This window comes from Gymnoscopelus microlampas, assembly GCF_963454915.1.
Source record: "Gymnoscopelus microlampas genome assembly, chromosome: 7".
Taxonomy (NCBI): domain Eukaryota; kingdom Metazoa; phylum Chordata; class Actinopteri; order Myctophiformes; family Myctophidae; genus Gymnoscopelus; species Gymnoscopelus microlampas.
In genome coordinates, this window is record NC_139944.1 from 15,009,138 (window position 1) to 15,037,105 (window position 27,968).

A 27,968-nucleotide genomic window follows, 5' to 3' on the forward strand; every position below is an offset into this window, starting at 1 on the left:
CATTTTGAAAGGATTGTTCCCCCCAAAAATCATGTTTTTGCATCAAACGGTTACGTTTTGTGCATTTGTGAGGCCCGGGTCAAACTGGAAATGCTTTTGGGGATTCGTTGAGTAAACCACCCTCGACATGTGATTTAAATTTGGGATTGACCGGACGTTTCCTTCGTGATTTCTGGCATTTTTGGTAAAACAGGCCCCTCCCACTAACTTTGGAAGCCATTTACGGACGAACAGTAAGGATTATCAAAATGCTGTTTGGATATGTTTATCGCATGGGCCCAGAGATCATGTGTACCGATTTTTGTGAAATTTGGACAAAATATGTGGGAGGAGGAGCTAAAAGTGTGTTTTGAAGAAAATTCAAAATGGCGGAAAATTATCCTGACGCAAATGGGCGTGGCCTATATGGGGAGTTAGATTTTTATTTTACGACCTACGGTTCAAGAATTATAGGCCAAAACGTAAAAGGGGCTTTTATAGCGCCACCATGAGGCCGACTGGTGTATTTATTTTTTTGATAATTTCGGATTAAATTATGAACCTCCCCTCCAAATCTTGTAACTCTAGCCCTTACAGTTTCTGAAAAAAAAATACTTGAAATCGAGTTTTTTAATTTTCCCATCAAAGTGGATGGGGAAATTTAATGCACTAATAAATTAATATCAATTAAACTATGTAACCAATCTCTTAGCAAAATACATGCGCACGATTCCCGATGAAGCCGCTCATTTTGACATATGGCATGTGGGTCCTAGTCTCACACTCAATCAAACTCTGCAGCCGCACTGAGGCCCCCAGACATGACCTGTTTGCTTTCTAAACTCGATCTAGCCTTTGATTGCCTTTCAATAAAACCATATTTGATAGACATAGGTATCACCTACATGTTACTCAGTGTTGTGTTCTAGTTTTTTTCGGAAGGTATACGCTACGATACGATGCGCGTGGTCGTGGGTATACGCTCTCGCGTTTTCAATGGATGAAACAGTTTTTGAAGGTATACGGTAGCGACGAAAAAAAATCTCAAGGTATACGCCGTACACAGCATCTGACGGTAGAACACACCACTGATGTTACTGATTATAGGGAATGTTATATTATTGTAATCCGTTGTTTATTTCCTGAGCAATGGAATTATGTTGCAGTTAAAACTCTTGGGGTTGCAACATGGCAACCCCGTTTGCCATGTTGCCATGGAGACCTATGGAGCTTTATGATTGGGTAGTGGAAAAGGCCTCACGTGATTGGCTCAGACCCGGAAGTGCAGAGTGCCAAAAATAAAGTTTTGCAATCCGTAGAACAGATCTTCGAGCGAGCAAGCTGTTGTTTTTTTCTGGTCACAATGTTCATTGTAAATGTAATTCTACAATTACAACACACATTTTTATCTTACGAATACAAAACTTTGTTTTACGAAGACAAATATTTTATTTACGAATACAAATATCTTATTTACGAATACAAATATTTTATTTACGAAGACAAATATTTTATTTACGAGTACATATTATTTTTACGAGTACAAATATTTTTTTTACGAATGCAAAAAATATTTTTACGAGTACATATTATTTTTACGAGTACAAATATTTTTTTTACAAATGCAAAATGTGTTTACAAATACAAATTATTTTTACAAGTACAAAATATTATTGGCACTAATTTAAGCCCATAGCTCTGACAAAAGCTGTACATTTAATGTCCCCTAGATGATGCTGTGTGGGATGCAGGAGATAAACTTGGATGACTGGCAGGGAAACACCATCTACACACACTATGTGCACAGCAGCAAACAGATCCTGTGGTTCTGGCAGGTTGGTACCTTTCAACAAGTACATTTAATGGATACTTTTTATTTATTTTTTTACTTTTAATTCATTCAGAGTTTAATAAAAAAGGCCCTAAACTACACCTAATCAAAGAATCTCAAAATGAATAGACTAATGGAAAACAGCAAGGGGAACAAACCCCTAGGCCAAGGGTGTGACTTTGCTGCCCTCTAAAGGTTAAGAACTATAGAAGTGTAAAAATACAGTATGCCAGGCTGCCACTGACCTTAGTATAGTGATGTAAGCAATAGCTGCAGCTAATAAAACTAACGATGGGTAATTTAGGTGTGCTAATGTGCTCACATTGACAATAGCGTTGACTAGTCAGTGCTTGCACATTGGCACTTCTACAGTTAACACAGCCATTGAGAACTGAATGTGAGCACAGTGGCACACATAAATAACTCTTTGACATTTGGCCTCATAAGGTTGAAAATTGACCACTTGGCTAACATTGGCACCTTTTAGTGGATTCAAGTTTATTGTCCCTGATAAATAAGGAACAAAGGTCAGCTTAGGACATTGTCATATTTTTTAACCTTTACAGGTCTCTTGTTCCTTTGTTCAGCCTAAAGCCCAATACATGCTCCTTCCGAAGTCCGAACATTTGCTCGGAAAGCAACTTTCCGAGTTAGTCATTTAGCCTGTCTCTATAGCCTTAGGCCAGTAATTATGACATTCCCCGAAAACGTGTTTTACTTACAGTGGTTAGCACTTGATAATGGCAGTAATACCATCTGAGTGCTTCCGTGGTACCACAGAGGCGCCACTACTACTTGGTGGTGCCACATTTGACACCTTTTTTTAAGGTGTAGTGTGGCTGATCGGCCACCATGTGGCGCATGTGAGTCCATGAACCCTACAGTACATTATTAGCAACAGGTAGGCCGTATTGTCTAGCCCCTTTTCCTTCAGTTTCGTTCCCATCAAGTGGATCTAAATAATCTCTGCTTCTTAAAAAAGATCTATTGGTAGTAAGTAAGAAAAAAAATTACCGACATCTGATTTGGCGCAGTATTTTTATAATCAGAGTTTAAAAGTCGGTACTATTTTCTTAGCAGCGCAGTAATACTTTCAAAGGGGTGGTGCGGTTTTTGGCACGTGATTCCCGTTACAACCAATGGGGTCGCCTCTTCCGCCTCACCATTTCCTGCAACAACTGCCAATCTGCCATAGCAACGGTAACGTCCGAAGAAAATAAATCAAAACAAAGAAAATATCCTTCAAAAGCACGTCAAAAGGACTCGAAACGATGCTATATGAATCTCATGTCTGTCCAGAAAGAAGAGGTTCAGGAATTTACACGGACAAGATGGGATACATGTACAACAAGCCATGGATACACGACGGTCGTCTGTCCCGACCGAACTTCAACCAGGTGTTTGCACTTTTCCATTTACAGCCCGTACATCTACATAAACGTTCAGATTTCAAATATAAAGTGCTTACCGCATGGCCATTGATGTTACAATTCTGTATGGTCCCGCAGAAGTACCCGTATATTCTGTATTGTTCAATAAAGAGTATTCTTAACCAATCGGTGGCCATTTTCTCATAGATTTATAATGTATCAGAGTGCAATACACCTCCCATCCGATAGGGTCGCGTGGTTAAAGGATATGGTGAAAATGGCCACCGATCGGATTAACAGGCTTTTTATTGAACAATACGGAAGATACAGGTACTTCTCTGGGCCCGTACATAATTGTAACATCCATGGCCATGGGTAAGCATTTTAACATGAGAGACTGAAATAATTTATTGTGTTATCAGATAAAAACATCTATTGAAAATAGCAGATCTACAAGCTCACAACGCATCACAACGCGTTGTGAGCTTGTAGATCTGCTATTTTCAATAGATTTATTTGGGGGGAGACACATTTTAACATGAGACTGAAATCATTTTTTATGTTATCACATGAAAAAAATCTATTGAAAATAGCATATCTACAAGCTCACAACACGTCACGTTGTGAAAGTAAAACTAACTAAAAATTCTACTTGAGTACAGTAGCCTACTTGAGTAAATGTACTTAGTTACTTTACACCACTGAAAGTACAGGTACTAAAAAAACGTACAGTACTCAAGTGAATGTCCACCACTGCATCTCACCAGTGCTGATAAAGCCCATAAGCTAATTGGCAATATGGCCAAGTAAGAGATTGTAAACAAAACATGCGTGTCAATATTGGACTGTCAAATATTGATTTGTCATTTTATGATTGTATGGGTGCTATTACTGTATTTTAAACATTCCCGTGTCATTCCATCCATGTTCCATCTCTGTTTTAACTCAGACATCTTTACATCGTTAACAGCTAATACACCAGATGTTGTGATTGATAAAGAGTCCAGGGAAGTGTCTGTATTAGATAGCCTGCACCTTTGACTCTAGCCTAGAGGAAGCCTTTATGACCAAGATCATTAAATACCAACCACTCCTACACACCATCTCAGAGCTGGGCTATTAGGTGCAGCCTATTTGTTTTTATATTTGGCAGCCTATAGGACATACCCACATACTGGCTGTTAGAGGGTTTCAACAACTTGGGATGCCCAAAAAGGAGGCAAAAAGGTTGGCAAAGTATTGTGCTGTCTGTAATTGGCAGCCGCCATATATGGCGGAGACGGTGTTACTTATACCCATATAGAGTACTGAGTGACATGTTTATTGTATTGTGAAGACATATGCCATGATTATGTGTCCCTGTATGTTTCTCCTTTATGTGGACATAAATAAATGGTTAAAATCTGTGTGTGTGTGTGTGTGTGTGTGTGTGTGTGTGTGTGTGTGTGTGTGTGTGGGGAAATGAACCACCCTTCGCTGACCGCTACAAGATCTTCTGTGAGAGAGTCATCCGCCATGGCTTATAGTTGACCAAGAGGTGCTGAAAATAAACCATCTACGAAGGATGTTCGTAAACACAGTGGAGAAGCATGAGGACCTTGATGCTTCAAACTACAGGTAACTCAAATATCATGTGTGTCTTTGACAGTTCTGGGAAACAAAACAAAAACATTTATGCTGAAAAGTATATTATAGATGTATCCATCACAAACAAGTCTATGAGAGTATATTTAAACTAAATTGGCTATCATTGTGAATACATCTTTATCTATACACTTGTGCTCATCTTTCCCTAACATTTTATGTTGCAGGCAGAATAAATTGAAGCGGAGGTTGACCCCTGATTTCCCCCAGCTGGTTTTTCACTGCCCTACCAAGTGCAACATCTCTGAACATACATACATGTCCTTCCTAGGTATTTTAGGAAAAAGGTTTGGTGATGCAAGGCTGCAAGACATACTCAATGAGTCAAGTTGGTGCCCCAAATCCATGAATGGTGTGATCAGTGGTCATCCAGAGGAGATGCAGTCTGCACTTTCATATTTTGTCATATTTGTATACTATTTTGCTGCCATTGCACTGTCAACCAACATTTCTCTGTGAGTGACACAGAAGGCCTGATCTTGTGGGTGGGTGGGAGGGTTGATGTACAAATGACACATGCTGTGACACACTGTGGTATTTTAATAAATATTTTATACCATGTGTTGTAATAATTTGGAGCTTTAGTGTATTTATTTTAGTCTAGTCCATTTTTGGCATTATTCCAATCTAGGGGGCTGATTCTCAGCCATTTTGGGCCAAGGAGTGCTGCTTTTTTTCCTACCTTTCAGTACACAGTAAGTTGTGACATTTTCTATGTATGAAATATAAGCTTTTAGCTAAATGTACTATGTGTATGTTTCATTGTGCTGGGCGCCAATCACTTCAGTAGAAGCGTTTTCTTTCTACATTTCAAATATGAGTATACTAAGGCACCAATACTTGTTTCAGGTGTTAGGTACATGTATTTATGACATTTGAGAAAGATTTTGTGTTGCCAAAAACAATATAACACATTTTACAAGCAAAAACAGCATTATAAGATTTTCGTTTTTTGGTTATTCACTGTTATATACATTTCTGGCTTGTAAAAAAATACTGCAGGATTTTGTGCGGAGACATTTTAACCCAAAGTCCACAAGGGTATTGTCTATGCAAAAATGCATTGAAAAAGTAGATCCAAGACGTGGGAACGAAATTCATTTTCTAGGCACTTTTTGGTGGGTCACCACACGGCCTAAGGGGAAGGGTGAATGCATTTAAAAGTGAATGTTATTTTTATTTTTTGTAAACATAGAAAATAAGGGAATGAGTCCTTAGGATGAATTGAAAAGCAATTATTTCTTTAAACACAACTGTGTTTCATGGTGGAAGAAGTGCACAGACATTTTACTTAAGTAAAAGTAGCAATACCACAATATAAAAATACTCTATTTTTATATTTACTTATTTTTAAATATACTTACCAAAAGCTAAAGTTCTACAATGTTTGAAAGTAGCCGATCTAGCTTGTAGATCGGCTATTTTCAAATGGCTGTGGTATAAAATAGGGCTAAAGTGGTTAATATGTATGTTTTATTATATAACAATTTATATCTGCAAAGTAACTATCAAATAATTGTAGTAGTGGAGTAAAAGTACACTATTTGCCTTTGCAGGTGTAATGGAGTAGAAGTAAAAGTGCACTAATACTCCAGTACAGTAAAAAGAAAACACTTCATCATTTTCCCCAAGGTTATATGCAACCCAAGCGGGATTCGTACCCAGTCCTCTCACCTTTGAGAAACATCTCAATAACCACTAGACTACCGGTTCAGTTGACAAGATGGCTGTATGTGATCACTAGACACTACACACAGAATGGGGCATCTCACTTCCAGCTGAACCAGTGCTATGTTACTTGAGTAAAAGTACAAAGGTATTGGCATCAAAATATACTTAAAGTACCAAAAGCTAATGTAGATGGTAAGAGAGAGAGGGAGATTTTCATTTAATTTTATTTATTTCAATTATGGTTTACATGATCACATTCATATTTCTTTTACATATTCCATAACTGAAAAGGAGCAGTTAGAAGATAAATCTTATTTATACCTGCCCCTTTCTACCATTAAGACTGCCATCGGCTAATCTCAGAACGTCCATCGTAGTGCCAAGCTATTTCTTACCTTTTTTGTTTTTTTGATTCCATCATAGGCCCCGCTAAATCCGTTTAAAATCCGCGTTCATTTGGTTCGACACAAACACGGGACCCGACCGAACAAAACGCTGAAAACCGTGCCGCGATCCGACACTGCATTCTGGAGAACGAGAGGAAAACGCTAAAATGGTGGATGCGGTGAGAAAAACAACAAGCCAAGATAATGGCGTCCAAAGTTGATCGCTAGACAGTTAACGGAGGCGGGAGAAAAACCGGAAACAGTATTATTTCGTTTCCGGTCCGCCCCCTTTGAAACCGGAAGTGCAAAAAAAAATCCGGAATCTGCACCTGCACGATTTAACATGGGAAAACACCCCCCCCGTAGGACTACGGGAACGGCAGTTAACGGTTGGATTTAACGGCCCGTAGGACTACGGGCCTGGCAGTGGATGTGCTAAAATCATCAAATATCCTACCAACCAGTACATCATGATTCATCAAAAACTAAAACTAAACGGAAAAGAAATGAGAGAACAAAGAACGAGAGCATGAGAAAATCACACAACATTTAACCAGAACTAAAAAACAAACAAAAAAACTTAAAAACAACAACAACAACAACAATGACCAAAAAAATGAAGATTAACCATCCAATTCATACTTGATCATTTTCCCCCTTTTGAACACTCTCTTAAACTGAAACACTGTTGTACAACTCTTCAACTCCTTGCTTTGCGAATTCCATAATTGTATGCCTGTAACAGAGATACACATTTGTTTTAATGTTGTTCGAGCAAACAGATGTTTAAAATCATCTCTTCTGTTGGCCTCTTCCTGCGAGTTCAAATTAAATAACTTCTGTAACTGTTTTGGCAACCCTCTGTATATCGCTTTGTACACGACTAATAATGTTCGTAGCTCAATTAAATCCATTATTTTCAACAAACCTGATAAAATAAAAAGTCTGTTAGTATGTGCTCTGAAATCCTCTTTGTAAATAACCAAAGGAATGGTGTTACTCTCATATGTGTTGCCCCACACTTCCAGACATTTGAGGTAAGGGGGGAGGGGATCTTGAAGTGAATTGATCTAATGTACCAAGCCAAAACAGGTTATGCTAATGCACAGGCTGTCTGATCTCACAAGAACATGGGCTTCACAGTGAAACACATCACAGCAAATGAATACAGTACAGTAACTTCAGTCCTGCATAACCAACCAAGTAACCAAGTAAAAAATCAGATAGTACATGAACAACTCCGACCATAGTACATGACCAAAAACTACACAACCCAAACCTCTACCAAAGCGGTCTTGCCCTTTAACTTGTGCGATGTTTTAGGCTGACCTAGGATCAGGTTAGTTAGCAGCGACATTAATGGCTGTGCATTTCATTACGTGGTGGAAAGCCTGACACGAGGTTTATGGCTTGACTTGTGTGATGATTATACTGGTTTATATAAATACACCTTTAACCTGTAAATGCAATCAGCAGGACACCGCAGGGAGTTGAACCCCATCCTAGTGAACCAGAAGTGCCATACCAGTGTCTTTTACCTCTTTGACTCATTTACAGGTTGAAGAAACCACATATTAACGTTCACTCTCTCTGCGAGTGTGAATGTTAGAGTATACCTGTAGTCATAATGAGATCTACTTTTGTGTATTTTTTTTATATCAAAGGTCCCTAAAATTAGATTTTTAATGAATTCCTGTAAACGTAAAATAGAGAATAAATAAATACACCCATACTAGGTATCCTCTAAAATGTAGTTATGATGGGCACGATTTGCATGAGTGCTGTGACCACTTTTACATTACGTCTAATGAGTGCTCGGGCCTGCGTGTAAGCGCGCATACTGGTTCTTATCAGTGTGACGTCTGGAAATGAGTCTAAACTATTTGAGTACACGTTGTGATGAGCGGTCGCTGTTTGTTTCATTTGAACTTTAGCTTGAAGGTCACAGGTGGGTCCAGCTCATCAAGACCAAACCTTAGGCTATCCACAAATAGGGCTTTCACGACTAGAGATTTTTACTGGTCGACTAATTTGACCCAGTGGTAGTTTTTCTTTTTGCCACTGTTTTAATGCCATTACTATTGTTATTATCCTCCTTCCTTTATTTCTATGCCATTTCAAGGGAAGTGCTTCTGGCACAGCAGCACAGCAGTGTCTCCAAGGATCCTCAAAAGGGGGTTATTGCCCAATAATAGCCTATTATTGGGCATACTTTTGACCCCCTTTCGATAAAAATAAAGGCAGGAGGATAATAATAATAATAATAGTAGTAATGGCATTAAAACAATGGCAATGTATTTGATCAACTATTCGACTAGTACCAACAAGGTGGACTAGTGGTTATACTAGTCGACTAGTTGGTGAAAGCCCTAGTGTGTGTGTATGCATGCATGCATACATGTATGTTTCTAAACCACTGTTCTAAATCCTAATAGTTTCTGAAAAACTTGGGCCTTTATATACATACAGTATACAGCTAAAATCTAAAATGTGGACAAAGTACTCTTTTTTTACTTAAAGGGATATTTCACTTTCAAAAAAACCTTTGGTCAATTTATCGTCTACTCAGGCCTTTGTGAACCCCCCAGACAGTTTTTAAGTTGCTCAGTATTTAGATATTAGATATAAATGTTATCAGACATGCCCCCTTCCTATACAAACCATTGTAACTTCAAACTCTATTTTAATCATGTTAGATTCATCAAAAACACCCGTCCTTGGTTTTGGTGACTCATCCTGCCCTCCTAATGAGGGGACCGTGTTTTTACTTTTTTCATTTATTTAAAAAAATAAAAATTGGAAAATGAAAAAAAATAAAAAAATAAAATAAATGAAAAAATTAATCGGAAAAACACGGCCCCCTCATGCATTAGGAGGGCAGGGTGAGACCCCAGAACCAAGGACGGGTGTTTTCGATGAATCTAACATGGTTAAAATGGAGTTTGAAGTTACAATGGGTTTGTATAGGAAGGGGGGCATGTCTGATAAAATGAATATCAAATATCTAAATACTGAATCGAGCAACTTAAAAACTGTCTGGGGGACTCACAAAGGCCTGAGTAGACGATAAAATGACCAAAAGTTTTTTTGAAAGTGAAATATCCCTTTAAGTAAAAGTATCAATACTGCAATGTATTGTTACAAGTAAAAGTCAGAAATTCAGAATTTACTTGAGTAAAAGTACAAAAGTATTGGTATACAAATTTACCTAAAGTACCAAGTAGAAAGTACTCATTATGTAGAATGTTCCATTTCACAATTTTTCAAATGTAAAAAAATAACTTTAAAATAGCAAATCTACAAGCTCGTAGCTCGTAGATCGATTTTCAAATGGCCGAAATGTATACATAGGGCTACAACTAGTAACTCAAGTCTTCAAATAAATGTAATGGAGTAAAAGTATAATATTTGCCTCTGAGATGTAGTGGAGTAGAAGTATTGAAAATTGGAAATACTCCGGTAAAGTAAGAATTCCTCAGATTTGTACTTACTTTACACCACTAGGTTTTAATGGGTTAAATGGCCTGTCTTGGTTCAAAGCCCACTCACCACGACAAGGTGCAGGCCGAGAGTGGGGACAGGACAAGACTAACTCTGACGAGACAACATGAAACATACATTACAAACAAACAAACATGAAACATATATTACAAACAAACATGAATTACAAACAGATATTCAACATGTATTACAAACAAACATGAAACATGCATTACAAAAAAACATGAAACATGCATTACAAACAACAAACATGAAACATGTATTACAAACAAACATGTATTACAAACAAACATGACTTACAAACAGATATGAAACATGTATTACAAACAAACATGAAACATGCATTACAAACAAACATGAAACATGCATTACAAACAACAAACATGAAACATGTATTACAAACAAACATGAATTACAAACAAACAGGAAACATGTATTACAAACAAACATGAATTACAAACAAACAGGAAACATGTATTACAAACAGAAGTGAGACCTGGAAGGAGGTGGATGAAGGAGGTGGTGGTGGTGGTGGTGGTAGAAGGAGGGTGATAGAGGTAGGTGGTAGAAGGAGGGTGATAGAGGTAGGTGGTAGAAGGAGGGTGATAGAGGTAGGTGGTAGAAGGAGGGTGATAGAGTTAGGTGGTAGTAGAAGGAGGGTGGTGGAAGGAGGGTGGTAGAAGGAGATTGGTAGAAGGAGGTGGTGGTGGAGGAAAAAGGGGGTGGTGGAAGGAGGGTGGTAGGTGGTGGTGGAAGGAGGGTGTGTAGGACCTTGTGTTCTCCAGAGCTTGCTCTCCCTCTAACCTCTCTGTTACCTCCCTAAATAACTCTGACCATCACTTCATAACCTTCTCCCTCTCTCTTTCTAAACCTACTCACCCGCAGACCGTCACCACTTGACGTAACCTGAGGTCCCTAAACCCCTCCATTCTCTCTCAACGTGTCGTTTCCAACCAGCTTTCTCTCCATCTCTCAGAGAACAACCTGTTGATCCCAACCAGTCAGGATTCAAACCGGCCCACTCTACGGAAACTGCACTCCTTGTAGTCACAGAAGCACTACATGCTGCCCAGGCTGCCTCCCACTCTGCAGTCCTGATTCTTCTAGACCCATCAGCAGCATTTGACACAGTGAACCACCAGCTGGGTTCTCCTCCTACCTAACTGGCCGGACCTACCAGGTTTCTTGGAAAGATTTGCTCTCCTCTCCCCGCACCCTCCGAACCGGGGTCCCCCAGCTATCTGTACTTGGCCCCCTCATTTTCTCCTTGTACACTAAATCTCTTGGCGCTGTTATCTCTGTGCACAATCTATCTTATCACTGCTATGCCGATAACACTCAAATGTTTCCATCCTTCCCCCACGTCTGCCAAACAGGTGGAAGAGTGCATCACTGCATGTCTGGCTGACTTCTCACAGTGGATGTCTTCACACCACCTCCAGCTGAACCCAGACAAGACTGAACTTCACTTCTTCCTAGCTAAGTCCTGCCCCATGCAAGATCTAACCATTTCTATAGACAACGCCCTGGTAACTTTGGTTCCAACAGCCAAGAACCTTGGTGTTGTCCTGGACAGTCAGCTCTCATTCAAGAGCCACTATCACAGCGGCCACTCAATCCTGTAGGTTTACACTCTATAACATTCGAAGGATCAGACCCTTCCTCACCCAGGAGTCAGCCCAGCTCCTTATCCGGACATCAGTCATATCAAAACTGGACTATGGTAACTCTGTCCTTACCGGCCTCCCGGCATGTGCACTTTAGTCTCTCCAAATGATCCAGAATGCCACAGCACGCTTGGTCTTCAACCAGCCAAACTTAGCACATGTCTCCCCCTTCATTGGCTCCCAGTTACTGCCCGCACAGAGTACAAAACACTGACATTGGCCTACAAAGCAACCAAAGGTATGGCACCCCCATATCTTCAAAGCCTGATCCAACCCTACAACCCCTCCCACTCTGTCAGATCAGCTAACACAGGGAAGCTGTCAGAACCTTCTCTAAAACATCCAGGACAACACTCCACACGTCCCAGACTCTTCTCCCTTCTGGCTCCCAACCTATGGAATGAACTCCCCATTGCAGTTAGAACTGCAGACTCACTCCCAATCTTCTGCCCTAATCTGAAGACTCACATCTTCAGACTCCACCTCAGCCCGTAGCACTTGCCCTAGCCTTGACAACCTTGCAGGATTATGCAAAGGCTAAAATGTTAGATAGCATGTTATGTAGACTGATGCCAGGTCATTGTTGACCTGGCATCCTATAGTGTGTATAGGTTCAATGTACAGGCTGATGATAGGTTCTTGGTTTACTTATGCATTAGTTTATTGGTTTACTTATGTATTACTTTATTATTAGATTATTAGTTTACTTATTTATTACTTTATTATTAGATTACCATTTCGATGCATTTGATGCATTATCTTGTGTTGTCCTTGCTTACTGTAAATCACTCTGGATTAAGAGCGTCTGCTAAATGTCTAGATTGTAAATTGTGGTAGAAGGTGGTGGAAGGAGGTGGTGGAAGGAGGGTGGTAAAAGGTGGTGGTGGTGGAAGGAGGTGGTGGAGGAAGGAGCTTTAAAATGTAGGCATTTTGCAGATGCTTAATCCAGAGCGATTAATACATAAACGTAATTAATACATACGTAAACCAAGGACCTATCATCAGCATGTACATTGAAACTACAGTATACACTATAGGATGCCAGGTCAACAATTACCATCTGATTACATAACATCCTATCGAAGTTACATTTTAGCCTTTGCATAAGCCTGCAAGGTCGTCAAGGCTAGGGCAAGTGCTACAGGCTTAGGTGGAGTCTGAAGAGGTGAGTCTTCAGATTATGGCAGAAGGTTGAGAGTGAGTCTGCAGTTCTAATTGCAATGGGGAGTTCATTCCATAGTTTGGGAGCCAGAAGGGAGAAGAGTATGGGACGTGTGGAGCGTTGTCCTGGATGTTTTAGCGAAGGTTCTGACCGCTTCCCTGTGTTAGCTGATCTGAGAGAGCGGGGGGGGGGGGGGGGGGGGTTGTAGGGTTGGATCAGGCTTTGAAGATATGGGGTGCCATACCTTTGGTTGCTTTGTAGGCCAATGTCAGTGTTTTGTACTCTGTGCGAGGCAGTAACTGGGAGCCAATAGAGGGAGCGGAGAAGATGAAGACATGTGACCCTTTTTGGCTGGTTGAAGACCAAAAGTTCCATTCTGGATCATTTGGAGAGGCTTAAGTGCACATGCCAGGAGGCCAGCAAGGAGAGAGTTACAATAGTCAAGTTTTGATATGACTGATGGCTGGATAAGGAGCTAGGCTGACTCCTGGGTGAGGAAGGGTCTGATCCTTCGAGTGTTATAGAGTGTAAACCTACAGGATCGAGTGGCCGCTGTGCACAACAGAGCTGCTCCGCGTTGAAGATCGGGGTCATCTGGGGTCGGGCTTCCTGTTGGCCTTCACCCGACCCCATAGCGAATACATCGGGGGACGTGCCTTCTCTTTTTCACCGAAGTGTACCGGAATGGCTTCTCCTTCTGAAAAAAATAAAGCTACCAAACAAAAAAAAAGAAAAATGCTCATTATTAGATTGTTCATAAAATATCATGAAATAACTTTGCTAGATGTTTGCATTGTATAGTTACCTTGCCGTGATGTAACTCAGGTGGGCGAGAAACAAAAAATAGTTGCTCCATTGGTTTGAAATTGATGATCGTGTGACCCCCCCCCCCCCCACACACACACCTTTAAGATGACCAGGTCCAGGCCTGGATTTACACAGTTCCCCCCCAACCCAGCCAGAAAAAAGTGACCTTTGGTACCTACCAAAAAGTGACTTTTGGGACCTACCAAACAGTGTCCTTTTGGTACCTACCAAACAGTGACCTTACAAATGAACAAGGTCTTATGGACCTTTTCAAAATGACCAGGTACAGCCTGGATTTGCAGAGGCAGATGAAAACAAAAACTACACTACCAACATAGTCATAGATTCAACGTCGGCCTTCAAACCTGAAAAAAAGAGCAAAAATCTTTAACCACATCATCACACGTACGACCCAAACGGCATCCAACACGAACAGCATAGCTGTATTCACCACAAGCATCATCCAACAAACTGCAGCATAAAGCAACTGCAGCATCCAGCAAAGGAAAAGGAAAAATGACCAGGTAGGACCGTCACAATTATTATTACATAATCGCAAGTATTTGAGATAACCGCAATACTTTTTTGGGGATCATAGTCATAATCGTTTCCATGTTGAAAAATGTTCATATATTTTTTAAACATTTTCAAAAAATTGTGGAAATAGCCGAACTACACGCTCAAAACTCATCACGACGTGATGCGTTTTGAGCGTGTAGCTCGCCTTTTGTTTACGAAGCCTAAAAAAAGCCAGACAAAGTTTTATTCAAAATGTCAGTAAGACACAATTAAATAGTTAAATCGCAATTATTTGAGCGACAATTTATCGCCAAGTTCAACGTCATAATAGTGACAGCCCTAAAGAGGTTCCTTACTTTGAGCCGTCTTCAGAGGAAACCCCCGGCCGACCTGGGTCTTTCGGCGGCGGAAACCAACCGGTGTTTAACATCGAGGTGGATACAAAAGCACAGAACGCACTGTCGTGGATTTATGCATCAACAAAGACACATACACACTGTCGTGACACACTGTCGTGTGCACAAAACACACTGAAGTGGAATTATGTGATAAATCAGCGATCGATACACCGGATGGAGACCACCGCAGGCAGACCAGGGCCAGCGCCGCAGAGGAATCCCCCCCGCCCCATGCAGACAAATCCGTGGATAGAGAGATCTCCAAGCTCTCGATCTCTAGGGCATCCTCGGGTTGAGCCTTCCAGCGGCGTATCCCGTCATCTCCATCCTCCGTCCGTCCGTCCAGGGCTGTCATGATTACAAATTTAAGTTGACGATTAATTGTCATACAAATAATAATACTTCAACGATTATGCAAAATAATTGCGATTATCTCAAATAATTGCAATCAGACGATTATGTAAGAATTGTGACAGGCCTACGTACATCTGGCTAGCTTCACCAGATCACCTCTGCGTCGTCATTAGAGGTGGATGTTCTGGGAGGGTGTTATACTGCAGGTGAGAACCTCAGTCTTCTGGGCATTTATGGCGCAACCTCGGCACAGTCCGTCTCCACTCTGAGAAACAAACAAACAAACAAACAAACATTAATTCAAGTGACCGAGAGCCAGATAAATACCAGATATATACGTATACTGTATCCTGTACACAGCATAGTTTATCTAATCAAACTTAGCATCCCTATGCTGAGGGGAACATTAGTCGAAAATAGCAGATGGCAAAGTGGTTTTGGGAAAAAGGAGCAAATCAAGTACAGAGCCAAAGGTCAAGTTTACAAAGTGTTGACGGTTTAAGTGGTTAAATGTCTACCATTCATTCACACAACACTGATAGTCAATGAATCTATCGATGAAACCCATGGAAAAACTTTAATCTGCGACACAATTTTACTATATATATATATATATATATATATATATATATATATATATATATATATATATATATATATATATATATATATATATATATATGCAAAATGCATTCACTTATTCCAGTCTATTCCAGTTTGCATACCAAAATCCTATTTCAATATGCTAGATCAATTTATTACTTATTTTATTTGGAACAAAATAAAAGTCCCCACGGTTATGTAAAGCAGTGGTTCTCAAACTTTTTCCTGTCAAGGACCCCCAAATTGACACTTATTAGCCCACGGACCCCCATAAGAGAAGATTTTTACGGCTCTAGCAGTGATTCTCAATCATTGTAATTTAAGGACCCCCCCGTTTGACATGCATTAGGCTACGGACCCCCAATTAATGGTATTTCTATCTCTGGGACCCCAATTTTTTGTAAAATCAATGTTAATGTAACTCTGAGAGTGTACAAATGGAACCAAATGGACCCGTTAGGGTCTCAGAGTTACAGACCCATAAGGGTCCATTTGGTTCCTATAAATTATTTAGCTGGGGACCCCCTGGTATCCCCTCAAGTACCTCTGGGGGTCCCCGGACCCCACTTTGAGAACCAATGATGTAAAGCATTCTTAGAGATCAAAGAACCTTGGCGGTCTTGCACTACCAAATACACAACTACATTACATTAGAAACATGACATACTGGCGGCATCAACAAAACAACGCTGAACAGTCCACCTGGATACAAATAGGCTCTATGCACAGTAGCAGTGGTGTAAAGTAACTAAGTGCATTTACTCAAGTACATTTTGAATTCCAGACTTTTACTTGTAACAAGAGTAGTTCTACATTTCAGTATAGAGACTTTTACTTAAGTAAACACATTGAGTACTTTTTCCACCACGGCATAGTATCCATATTAATTGGGCCCCTGACTTACTTTCTTCACAGGTGTTACCAATGATTCTAATGAAGGCTCTGTTTCATTCAGTGTAGCACAGTGGTTCTTTTAATTTCAAGGACTCCCATAACTCTGAGTGTTCAAATGAACCAGTGAGGGTCCATTTGGTTGTATGTGTACACTCTCAGAGTTACAGATATATAAGGGGCCATCTGGAACCCCCCTCAAGAACACTTTAGTATCATTGGTAACACCTGTAAAAGGTAGAGGTAAGGAAGAGGCCCAATTTATTTCCAGTATGGCTTCTGTTCATAGAGCCCATTGAAACATCCATAATGTATCTCATCATCACTGTCAGCACACGTCTTCCTCACTACCTCTAAACACTACAAACTACACTACTAACCTACAAACTACACCACTAACCTACAAACTCACTACCTCTAAACATTACAAACTACACCACTAACCTACAAACTACACCACTAACCTACAAACTACACCACTAACCTACAAACATACTACCTCTAAACATTACAAACTATACCAGTAGTTCTCAAACTTTTTCATGTCAAGGACCCCAAATTTGATATATATTTGGCCACGGACCCCGATCTGAAAATGTTTTGTACCTCCAGAAGCAAAGATATGAGTAAAAAATGTTTGTTTTAAAAAAATACATATATTCAGAGGTTTTCACAAATTTTCAAAAATAGCAGATCTACAAGCTCATAGCGCGGCACTCAGTGTCTCAGCATCACAAACAAACACAGCTCAATAATACAACATATTCCCTTCACAAACATCACACAACATAGCTCTTCATCCTTACTAGTTGTTGCTTTTCCAAAGGAACATCAAAGTGAAATTACACACAATTCCATCAATTCCTTAATGCTGAACAAATTAGCTAAGCTATCACACCTGTAGAATGGCCATGTTTCACACGACGCTCGTCTGTCACAAGCGTCATGGAACAACTTGTTCCTGGTTTGCGAATTTTTTACATTTACAAGCCGTACATCTACATAAACATTCACATTTCAAATATAAAGTGCTGACCCCCAAGCCATGGATGTAACCAGTTAAAGTGCACTGGTCTAAGTATCCGTATCGTCCGTATTGTTCAATAAAAAGCTTTTTAATCCGATCACCAGCCATTTTCTCCAATGCTTTCAACTACGCGCCCCTATCGGCTGGGAGGTGTATTGCACTCTGATATATTACAAATAAAAAATAAAATGGCCGCCGATCGGATTAAAAATGCGTTTTATTGAACAATACGGAAGATACGAGTACAGTGCGCCCCAACTTGTTACATCAGTAGCTTGAGGGTCAGCACTTTATATTTGAAATCGGAACGTTAATGTAGATGTGATTGTTGTAAATGTAAAAAAAAAATCGCAAACCAGGAACAAGTGGTTCCATGACTGTCATGGTATGACTCGAGTCATGTTTCAGGGCTACTGTAGAAACTCACCCCAGTTTTTGTCGGTTGGAGATAATTCATTGTGTTTCCACGGTCTGGTTTTAGCAGCTTTTTTTTTTACCACCCTGGTAAACATTATGAGTTGTTTAGTTCACTCTTTTTACTTAGAAACATTGCAGAGCTGAGTGTCTGTGAGTGTGTGTTTGTCGGTCGGTGTATTTGTGAGAGAGGGGGCGGGCCCGATAATTTGTGGTTCAAATAGCCCCACCCCTCCCCTCCCCCCCTGCTTCCTAGGGAGTGTCTAGAATAAAAAAGAAGGATGGATTACAGGGGCGTGTCCCAGCGTAGTACCGGGGTATTGCACATGCGCAGTGTTATCAGGAAGTGCACGACGGAGTGTTCCAGCAGAGGCGCTACATAAAAAACCCCAGGATCCCTTCTCAGTCGGTCTAGTCGAGGTGTGTGTTTACTGTTTGTTGTTCTCTCCACTCGGCACCTAAACAGCTGGAGGTTTGTAATTCTAATACACAAGTGGACTAAATGACTTACATAGTTATAAAGAACAACAACAAAGTGACATAAACCCCCATATCCAAGTTATTAATATGCATATCTATTGTGTTTATGTCCCTACTGTTTATTGTTGCTTTCATTGTTGTTGACCCACTGTTTGACTGAATTAAAGTTTTGATATAATTCATGCAGGTCTCCGTGGCTACTGAAGTGACACAAAACAAACACTACCGTTTAAGGGTCACACGCTGCCATCTACTGAGCCTTTTTGTATGTTCAGGCAGGATTTTACTGCGCATGTGTAATACCCCGGTACTACGCTGGGACACGCCCCTGTAATCCATCCTTCTTTTTTATTCTAGGGGAGTGTGGAGCAATTGGCTCTATTCACAGCAGCCATATTATGAAGACATTCACAGGTGTTACCAATGATACTAATGAAGGCTCTGTTCCATTCTGGTCAAACAGAGTCAGGGTGCTGATATTGTGCATGTTGGCCCACTGGAAACACTCTGACTCTGTTACACCAGTGGGTCTACAGTTGGGGTCCAGGGACCCTCATGGGCTTCCAAATGGCCCCTTACAGGTGTGTAACTCTGAGAGTGTAGAAATGGAACCAAATGGACCCGTAAGGGTCCATTTGGTTCCATTTGTACTACACTCTCAGTAATGGGGATTGTGGACACCACTGTGCTACACTAAATGGAACAGAGCCTTCATTAGTATCATTGGTAACACCTGTGAAGGAAGTGATAATATGGCTGCTGTGCATAGAGACACACGGGCGGAAACGGAAGGCCTACAAATTCACGCCCACTTTTGAGACAGTGCCGCTACTCGGGGTCCGTTAGAACAATGAACTGCAGCTCTCAATGCAATCTCTATGAGAGGCATTGTAAAAGACCGTCATTTCACTGGTTAACTACTGAAGCTGTAGCGATTTTTTTTGTGTTCTAATAAACTGTCCCATTTGTTTAATTTGTCCTTTTTAATGTCCCATATCTGTCATCTCGATATACTACCCACAATATACTATAATATACTCCATCAGTGTGTCAAAACCGCTAGCATCGGAGATCTTGATTTTTTTCTGTCGCATTATATATACGTCACGCATTCATCCCAATATATTCCGAAAGATGCGACATTCGCAGCGACGGGTTGAGCAAGCCTTGAGCGACTACGACGAGCGTCGAGCATCCTGTGTAATAACAGTGTATCGTGTGAACTGAGTAACACAGACTGGCATTATGCCGAAATCGTGCTGTGTGCCACTATGTGGGAACAACAAGGAAAAAAACCCAGATTTGATGTTTTATCAGTTGCTGGCCAATGATGACAGGCGATTGAAATGGCTGCAGGCAATCCGCAGGGAGGATGAGAAAGGGGGACTGTGGCGTCCGAGCTCACTATACTTTTACGTATGTCAGAAGCACTTCATCACTGGTAAGAACGTTAGGCGATCTAAATAAGTAAATACAATTTACTGCATTAAATCTGATAATCATGTTCATTAGTAGCCTTAGATCAAGACTATCGTATGTATTTATCGATGTTGACATTTTATATCTACGACAGTCTTAGTGCCCCCCCCCCCAGATTGCCCTGGACTTTCACCAGTAAAGCCCTTACTTCTCCGTACATGTAGAATATAAATATATACGGTGCTGACCCGGTTGCTCCAAATGTTAGATAGCGGTCCGGAGTCTTTGTGCAATATATTAAACCATATGTTTCAATAAGAAGTGTTTTAATCCCGTCTGTGGCCGATTCTGTCCGAAGTTCCTAATGGGTGGTGGTAACGGGGCGCATCCGGTGAAAGGCGTAATTACACAATTATACATCTAACATAGTCTTGATCTAAGGCTAGTTCATCGGCAGCATTGCAGACGTGCTTAACCAGTTTGTTACTCAGCTGAATTAACTTGAGTAACTTTTTTAATACATTATCTACTTTTTACTTTTACTCAAGTATATTTCTGAAGACAAAAACATGTTTATTCCTTCACACTGGGGCCAAATGTAAAGGGGTAATATTTTTCAAATTATTTGCCTACATCCCGTTTTTTTGTTTTGTTTGTACCTTTCTCCTCTTTTTTTACCCATTGTTATTAAATGCAAGTTAGAGCTGTTGATCTTTTTCCATTTACTTTTGTAGAACAAATAAATCTAAACCCTGCCCACCCCGACTATATTCCCTCCATATTCCCTTCGCGTCCTCCTACAACCTCACCAGCTCTAAAGATGAGGCGTTTCAGCAATTCCCTGAAAAGGCAGCACACCACCACCACCACCACCACCACCACCACCACCACAACCAACAAGAAGGATATTGAAAAAGCAAAAGAGGAGACAAGAGGAAGAGGGGGGACAGGAGGAGGAGATGAGATGAGGAGAGGAGAGGACACAGGACAAGAATATGAGACAGGAGAGTTGCAGGCCAGTGAGGAGGAGGAGGGTCTACTGTCTGGAGCGGAAAGTGGCAGTGGTAGTGAAGAAGACGAGTCTGGCGAAGAAATGGACAAGTGTGACCAGGCCTGTGGTATAAATGATGAGGGCCTAGACTCTGGAGAGGAAACGATGGACCAGGCCAGTGAAATTGAAGCATTGAGGAGGCAGGTCAATGCACTGAAACTAGAGAAAAAGGCAGGGTGGTTGGGTAATTTAAAGGCAAAGAGTGTGGAGGGAGACGATATGCGCTGCAGAGAACTGACAGGACTGAGCTGGAGCGGTTTTCAGTCGCTGTGTTCTTTCCTGATGCCATTTGTTGAGGCCAGCAAGTCTAAACTTACCCAAGAGGACCAGCTCTTCATTGTCCTTCTGAAATTGAGACAAAATCCATCCACATCACTGCTCAGCCATGTACTGAACATGGGGAAGACAACTATGCGAGACATTTTTTCTAAATGGATCAACCTGCTATATTGCAAAATCAGGTTTCTGATACACTGGCCAGACAGGGAGTGTATTCACACCACAACACCCCCAGCTATGAAAGCTCTGTTTCCCAAGCTCACCTGCATTGTGGACTGCTTTGAGATCCGCATTGAATCATCCAGAAATCTTAAAGCTAGGTAGGTAGTTGTACTACTTAGGGTGTGTGGAACATAATTGAAGCTAGTGTTAGTGTCCCAACTGAGTGGGATTCATTCACTCAATATTTATCTGTAGGATATTAAATATGATTTTGGTAACACTTTACGTAAAGGTCAGGTCTATGCATCATAATGCATATATAAGACATATTTATTATAGCATTCTAATGCTTTATAATTGAATTATGATGCATTATAGACCCAACCTTTATGTAAAGTGTTAGCATGATTTCATTACTTGTTCTACAAACTAATTGAGGTAATCCAACAATTTTACTTTAACAGAGCCCAATTCTACTCCAGCTATAAAAAGAGCGCAACGGTAAAGTATTTCATTGCGTGCAGTCCAGCTGGGAACATCATCTTCCTGAGCACAGGATGGGGAGGGAGAGCTTCAGATGTCAACATTGTGAGAGAGTGTGGCTTTCTTTCCCCCAACTACCATCACCATGGAGATCAGGTAGAGTCATGTCATCTGTGATCTGTAATGCTATATTGTCTCTGTGCATAACTGTAATATATGTGTGTATAATATATTACTGGAATCCTGGCAATTTGAACTGGAAACACATGAAGGTTCCATATGTGTTTCAAGTTCAAATCTGCTATCGAGCCAATCAAATAACTATGTGGAAAATGACCCCGAACAGAAAACTGGTATGCCACCTTCAAGAGCCGTGGGGCTACAGATATGCACAAAGCCTATGAACCATTGCTTGTCTCCCCCCCAGATCTTGGCTGACAGAGGCTTCCTGCTGCTTGACGACTTTGCTGTGCTGGGAGCACATCTGCTAACCCCTTCCTTCACCCAGGGCCGAAAGCAGCTACCTGGCAAAGAAGTGGAAGAGTCAAGAGTCAAGTCCAATGTCAGGATCCACATTGGTAGTGACTTTGCTCTGCTTCTGGTTTCTGTAATAATGTGTTTTTTCCGGGAGCGGGTTATCAGCCCACAGCCCAACCCTCAACCTGGAGGGCCAGTGGGATCACTCTTTGTCTGGTCTCTACCCTTCGACCTGTTCGGCGTGGGTGACCCTGCCAGGAGTACAATACTCCTGCCGACATAGCTCTAGGGGTCATGGAGACGCACAAACCACCCCACCACGATAAGGTGGTGATCCCATCGGGGGGAAAAAACAGTCTTTTGCTGTACTTAAATTATAATTCCTGTGGGCATCTCCTCCGATCCCGTCGGGGGGAAAAAACAGTCTTTTGCTGTACTTAAATTATAATTCCTGTGGGCATCTCCTCCGATCCCGTCGGGGGGAAAAAACAGTCTTTTGCTATACTTAAATTATAATTCATGTGGGCATCTTCTCTGTCATCTCAACAGAGCGGGTGATTGGCGTCCTGAAAGGCCGGTTCAGGATCCTTGATGGCCCCCTTTCACTTCGGCTTGTGAAGACCCTGAAAGAGGAGAAGGAGGGTCAAGTCACCATGCTCGACAAAATTGTCCATGTCTGTGGGGCTCTAGTGAACATGAGTGAGAGTGTTGTGTACTCATATTAAGGAAAGACATAAATACCTGTTTCAGCTTCACTGCCTGAGTGCTTTCTCCTACGAAGAAAATATGTGGTAGATTATTTATTTATTTTCTCTTACACACACACACTTCAAAATTAGATTATACGTTAAATTAATTCTAGTTGGTGATACCTTTTTCCTTCACTTGTGTCTCCCGGGATCTTGTCCTAAGTTCAGGGTAGATGTGTGTTTCCCAAAATGGTTGCAATCTGCTCAACTCCGTTGTGAGGAACACATCATCTTTCTTAACACGGAATATCACAGCCATATATGGAGTCCAGGTGACAAAATCACAATACTGTGCTTGACACACAAGCATCTGCATCTGGGTCTTTGTGTGAAAAGAAAATAATTCAAATGCATTATTAGTTGTCCTTCTGATGACAGTGCTTACATAAACACATACTGTAGGCTACATTTACTATTTGTATGATTCATTTGTAAAACCAATAAATCACCACTGACCATGGACACTAAGCAGCTTTTACCTGTGTATAAAAGGAATGCTTGGCCTTCAATGACAATGGACTAAACAGATGTCCCTTTGGATCTTGTACCCAGTCATCAAGTGTCAGCTTCGTATCCTGTCCCCAGTTGTACGGGCATTTCACCTCCAGCACACCTTTCCCGCAACACTCACAGTGGACATAGGCATCACAGGACACACCTAGGTAGGGTAGTTATTGACAAATGTGAAAACCTGCTTTCTCCACTCTGAGATTGGAATGACCTTTAACATCCTCAGAAACATACACACCTAGGTAGGGTTGTTTTTGACAAATGTGAAAGCCTGCTTTCTCCACTCTTAGATTGGAATGGCCTTGGCATTCTTGAGAAACATACACCTTTCCTGAGGTTTTCTCTGTGTGGCTACAAAGTCCTTGGGCGTGGGTGTAAGTCTGGATGGCATGCTGGTCATTATTTCTTCCCCATTGAAGGTATATATTGCGGAGCTGTGTAGATGTAGGCTTACACATTTTGAGGATGACAGATTGTGCTGGTTTGAAAATGTTTGTGTGTAACACCGAATGTGCAGTTGAGCCAGTGATGCGGCCTGCCCTCTGCATATGCCAGGTATCGGAAGAAGCCTGCTCCAGAGTTTCTTCCTCCACTAAAGCGATCTGTTCTTCTGTGATTGCTGGAACATGTGGTACAGGATTTTCAGAGCCAAAGAGCGAGCGGAGTGTAGGCGGGAGACTGATTGGGGGGGAGTTCACAGGGGGCACATCAGGCTGAGTAAAAGCATGCGAGTATTTGGCAAAACTGCTCAAACCTACTGGTTTTTCACCACTTGATGCGAGTAGTCCCAGGAGTACATTTTGTTCTGCCAGGGTGGATTCTGGGGCCATGATTTTGTTAGTTGATTTAAGTTTGTTTTTTGCCTCACTGCTGTATATCATAATGTCCTTTATTTGGCCAGCCTCAACTTTTTTTACAGACACATTGTTCCATTCGCATGCAATGCTTGTGGATGCAACAGCATTCATCCCCAGACGCACTGATGCCTCAATCTTAAACAGCACTGCACCAACATGTGAGCAGCTCTCACCAAGACTGAAAATCAAAGAAAAATTGCTTTAACAACCAACCACAGTTGCTACCCTACTATTATGTTAAGAATTTAGGTACATCAGTGAAACTTAAATACATGACTAACTCTGTATATGTAAGGTGTAGCCTATCAAAAAAGCTATATATATTCTCTCAATGACAACCTAGTCCAATTCAATGAAAAATAAAATGTTACCTTTGTTTAATGAACACCTACCCTGCCGTGCAGTCGCAATGAGCAACAATTATGCTCCCATCCATGCTGACAGCAACCCAGGCATTATGATATGCCTCGGTTACCTTCCAGGAAGGCTTAACCTTGGCCTTAAGAATGATGTGATTCAATCCCTCTGGTTCCAAATGAAGTATTGGCTGCACCCATCCACTTGTGAAGAAGATATGAGCATCCAGGGGTCGATGGTTCTTCATTGTGTGGGTTGTATAGACCCCTGAAACCATTCAGAAGAGGTTTGTGAACTCCACAAGTGGAAAAAGTATTCAAATGTTAAAGGAAACACTACAACTGGATTTATGGCAGTTTAGATTTACAATATCAAGAAGTCAGACACAATCACCTGAGGAGCACAGGATTACATAGGATTACACTGCAATCAGTCATTTATTATATTATTCCTATTGATGCAGCTCCCTAAATTGAAATAAATACATTGTATGAAAACTGCAATAAAATAGATGAATTCCTAGGCATGATATGTGAATATACACGCACAGTGCCTAGTATGTATCTTTTTTCTAAAATACATTCATCACATGACAGTCTTGATCGCAATGTCGTTATAGTCACTGAAAATCCTCCTCTAAAGCCTGTACTTATCCGCACATGGACAAATGCAAAGTATGAAGTTCCAACCTTGTAGCCACGGATGTTCACTCACCATTCGGAACCTGTGTGCACTGCATTAATCAGTATTTCTCAATAAATATGTGTTTTAATCCCGTCTGTGTCGGAAGTTCCCTGTATTCCGTAATGAGTGTACTGGCGGAGCGCATCAGGTGAAAGCTGGTATTACACTCAATGCATAAGAGGAAATTGAACGGGGTTCAGGCACAGACTGGATTAAAACACTTATTCGTTGAGAAATACGGACCAATACAGTGCACACATGTTCCGAATGGTGAGTGAACATCCGTGGCAAGGTGAGCGCTTTATATTTTATCTATGGCAGTCTTCCAATAGGCTATTACTACAAACCTGGAGAATCCACTAGATAATTGACGATGTCGGGATATGTCACGTCTGGCCATTTAGTTGGGTCATTTCCCCAGCTACTTTTAGGCAAGTCGTAAGGACAACACGCTAAACCTACTAGTTGTAATTTCTCTTTGTACCGTCGGAGCTCCGCGGCAGGTAGAGAATTCATATAAGCCATGTTCACACCATTCACCACATACACGGAGAATCGTCTATTCAAAACCGGCGCCGCTTGTAATGATTAACGACAGACACGTCACGGAAGAGCGACAGGTTGTCTGTCTGTCAGCTCCTCTCCACTCTGTTAACATTATGGGTAACCCACCCGACTGGCAAATTAAATGTGAAACACACCATCTATTGAGAAAACAAGAAGATATGTTGACAAAGACACTCCATACATTTGGAAACATATTTTTATTTAAATCAATATCGTCTCCAGTTAATGTAGGAATATTTGAAAAGTAGGCTAACTCTCATATCCTCTCATAGGGAATGCATTGAGAGCTGCAGTTCATCCTTCTAACGGACCCCGAGTAGCGGCACTGTCTCAAAAGTGGGCGTGAATTTGTAGGCCTTCCGTTTCCGCCCGTGTGTCTCTATAGAGCCTATAAACCTGGCTTCTATGGCAGGTTTTCTCAAAGTGGGTGCAGTCAGTGGTGGAAAAAGTACACAAATGTTTTACTTAAGTAAAAGTATCAATACTGCAACGTACTGATATATATATATATATATATATATATATATACACAGTGTAGTGTGGGATTGTGAATTCACCATTACTTTTGCCTTTATACTGTAGGACAACTGTGTATATACACTGCTTCTGTCACATAGATGCAACCTATTGGGCAATTTTCTATATTCATTATAACATGAATTATTTTACAATTAGTCTGCTGACAGTTGGAATGGGAAAGCTTTTTATGTCTTTTAACAAGGCAGAGAAGCTTGACAACCAATTTCCATAGGATTTATTACGCAATAGTTTAGCCGTAAAAACAAAAATGATTCAAGTATAGGTTAGCTATAAATAGCTCAAAGCATCACTTTCCCTATCACTCTTTTAACGCATATTTCTGTAAAAGTCCAAGCTTTGCAAGCAAGAGTTAATATGAAATAATGTTCCCAGTTTGTCAAGGAGATGGACAATGAGAAAAGGATGAGATTGCTGCAATTTGTCACTGGAACCTGCCGACTTCCTGTGGGTGGCTTTGCTGACCTTATGGGTATGTTGTTCAAGTGGAAAACACACATGCATGCGTGCGTGCGTGCGTGCGTGAACACACACACACACACACACACACACACACACACACACACACACACACACACACACACACACACACACACACACACACAGTGTGTATATACATATATTGATTTAGTTTATAATTCATACAGGGAGCAATGGCCTCCAGAAATTCTGCCTTGAGAAAGTGGGCGAAGAGAACTGGCTTCCAAGAAGTCACACATGGTAAAGTTGTGGATTATTCCCTCTATTATTTTAAATGTCCGATTTTTCAGGTTCGATAATCACTCTAGACTCACTTTAGAAGTTTAGAGCCTCCCTGTTGGATTTTTAAAAACGATATTGACTTTTTGTGATGTGTGACGAATAACGAAATGGAAATCGATTTTCTGTGACGTTTGTCTATAGCTTTAATCGCCTGGACCTTCCTCCTTACAAGAGCTATGAGCAGCTGAAGGAGAAGCTGATGTTTGCCATAGAGAACACAGAAGACTTCGGCCTGGAGTAACACAGCGTGGTAGGAGGAGCAGCATGGAGAGGAGGATCCATGTCCATGGGGGGGATTAAGCGGTAACTCTGAAGCAAAAAACGAAACAAAACATATGACTGAATTCCTGCTTGTTGGTGGTTCATTGGG

At 41.0% G+C, this 27,968-nt stretch overlaps 1 protein-coding gene across 1 annotated transcript; it reads left to right on the forward strand.

The window, feature by feature from the left end:
- Positions 1-1,725: 1,725 nt before the first annotated feature.
- On the forward strand, positions 1,726-27,946 carry LOC311049348 (E3 ubiquitin-protein ligase Itchy-like). The gene is made up of 4 exons (XM_084062902.1): positions 1,726-1,814; positions 27,212-27,308; positions 27,484-27,556; positions 27,740-27,946. The coding sequence occupies exons 2-4, from the start codon at positions 27,224-27,226 to the stop codon at positions 27,837-27,839; spliced, it is 258 nt and encodes an 85-aa protein (XP_083919028.1). The 5' UTR covers positions 1,726-1,814; positions 27,212-27,223; the 3' UTR covers positions 27,840-27,946.
- The last annotated feature ends 22 nt before the right edge of the window (positions 27,947-27,968 follow it).

Bases quoted from the DNA above. Each gene is read 5' to 3' on its own strand.
- LOC311049348 (XM_084062902.1), top strand. From the start codon at position 27,224: ATGGACAATGAGAAAAGGATGAGATTGCTGCAATTTGTCACTGGAACC. The intron at 27,309-27,483 runs GTATGTTGTTCA...TAATTCATACAG, and splicing joins TGGCTTTGCTGACCTTATGG to GGAGCAATGGCCTCCAGAAA. The intron at 27,557-27,739 runs GTAAAGTTGTGG...GTTTGTCTATAG, and splicing joins CTTCCAAGAAGTCACACATG to CTTTAATCGCCTGGACCTTC.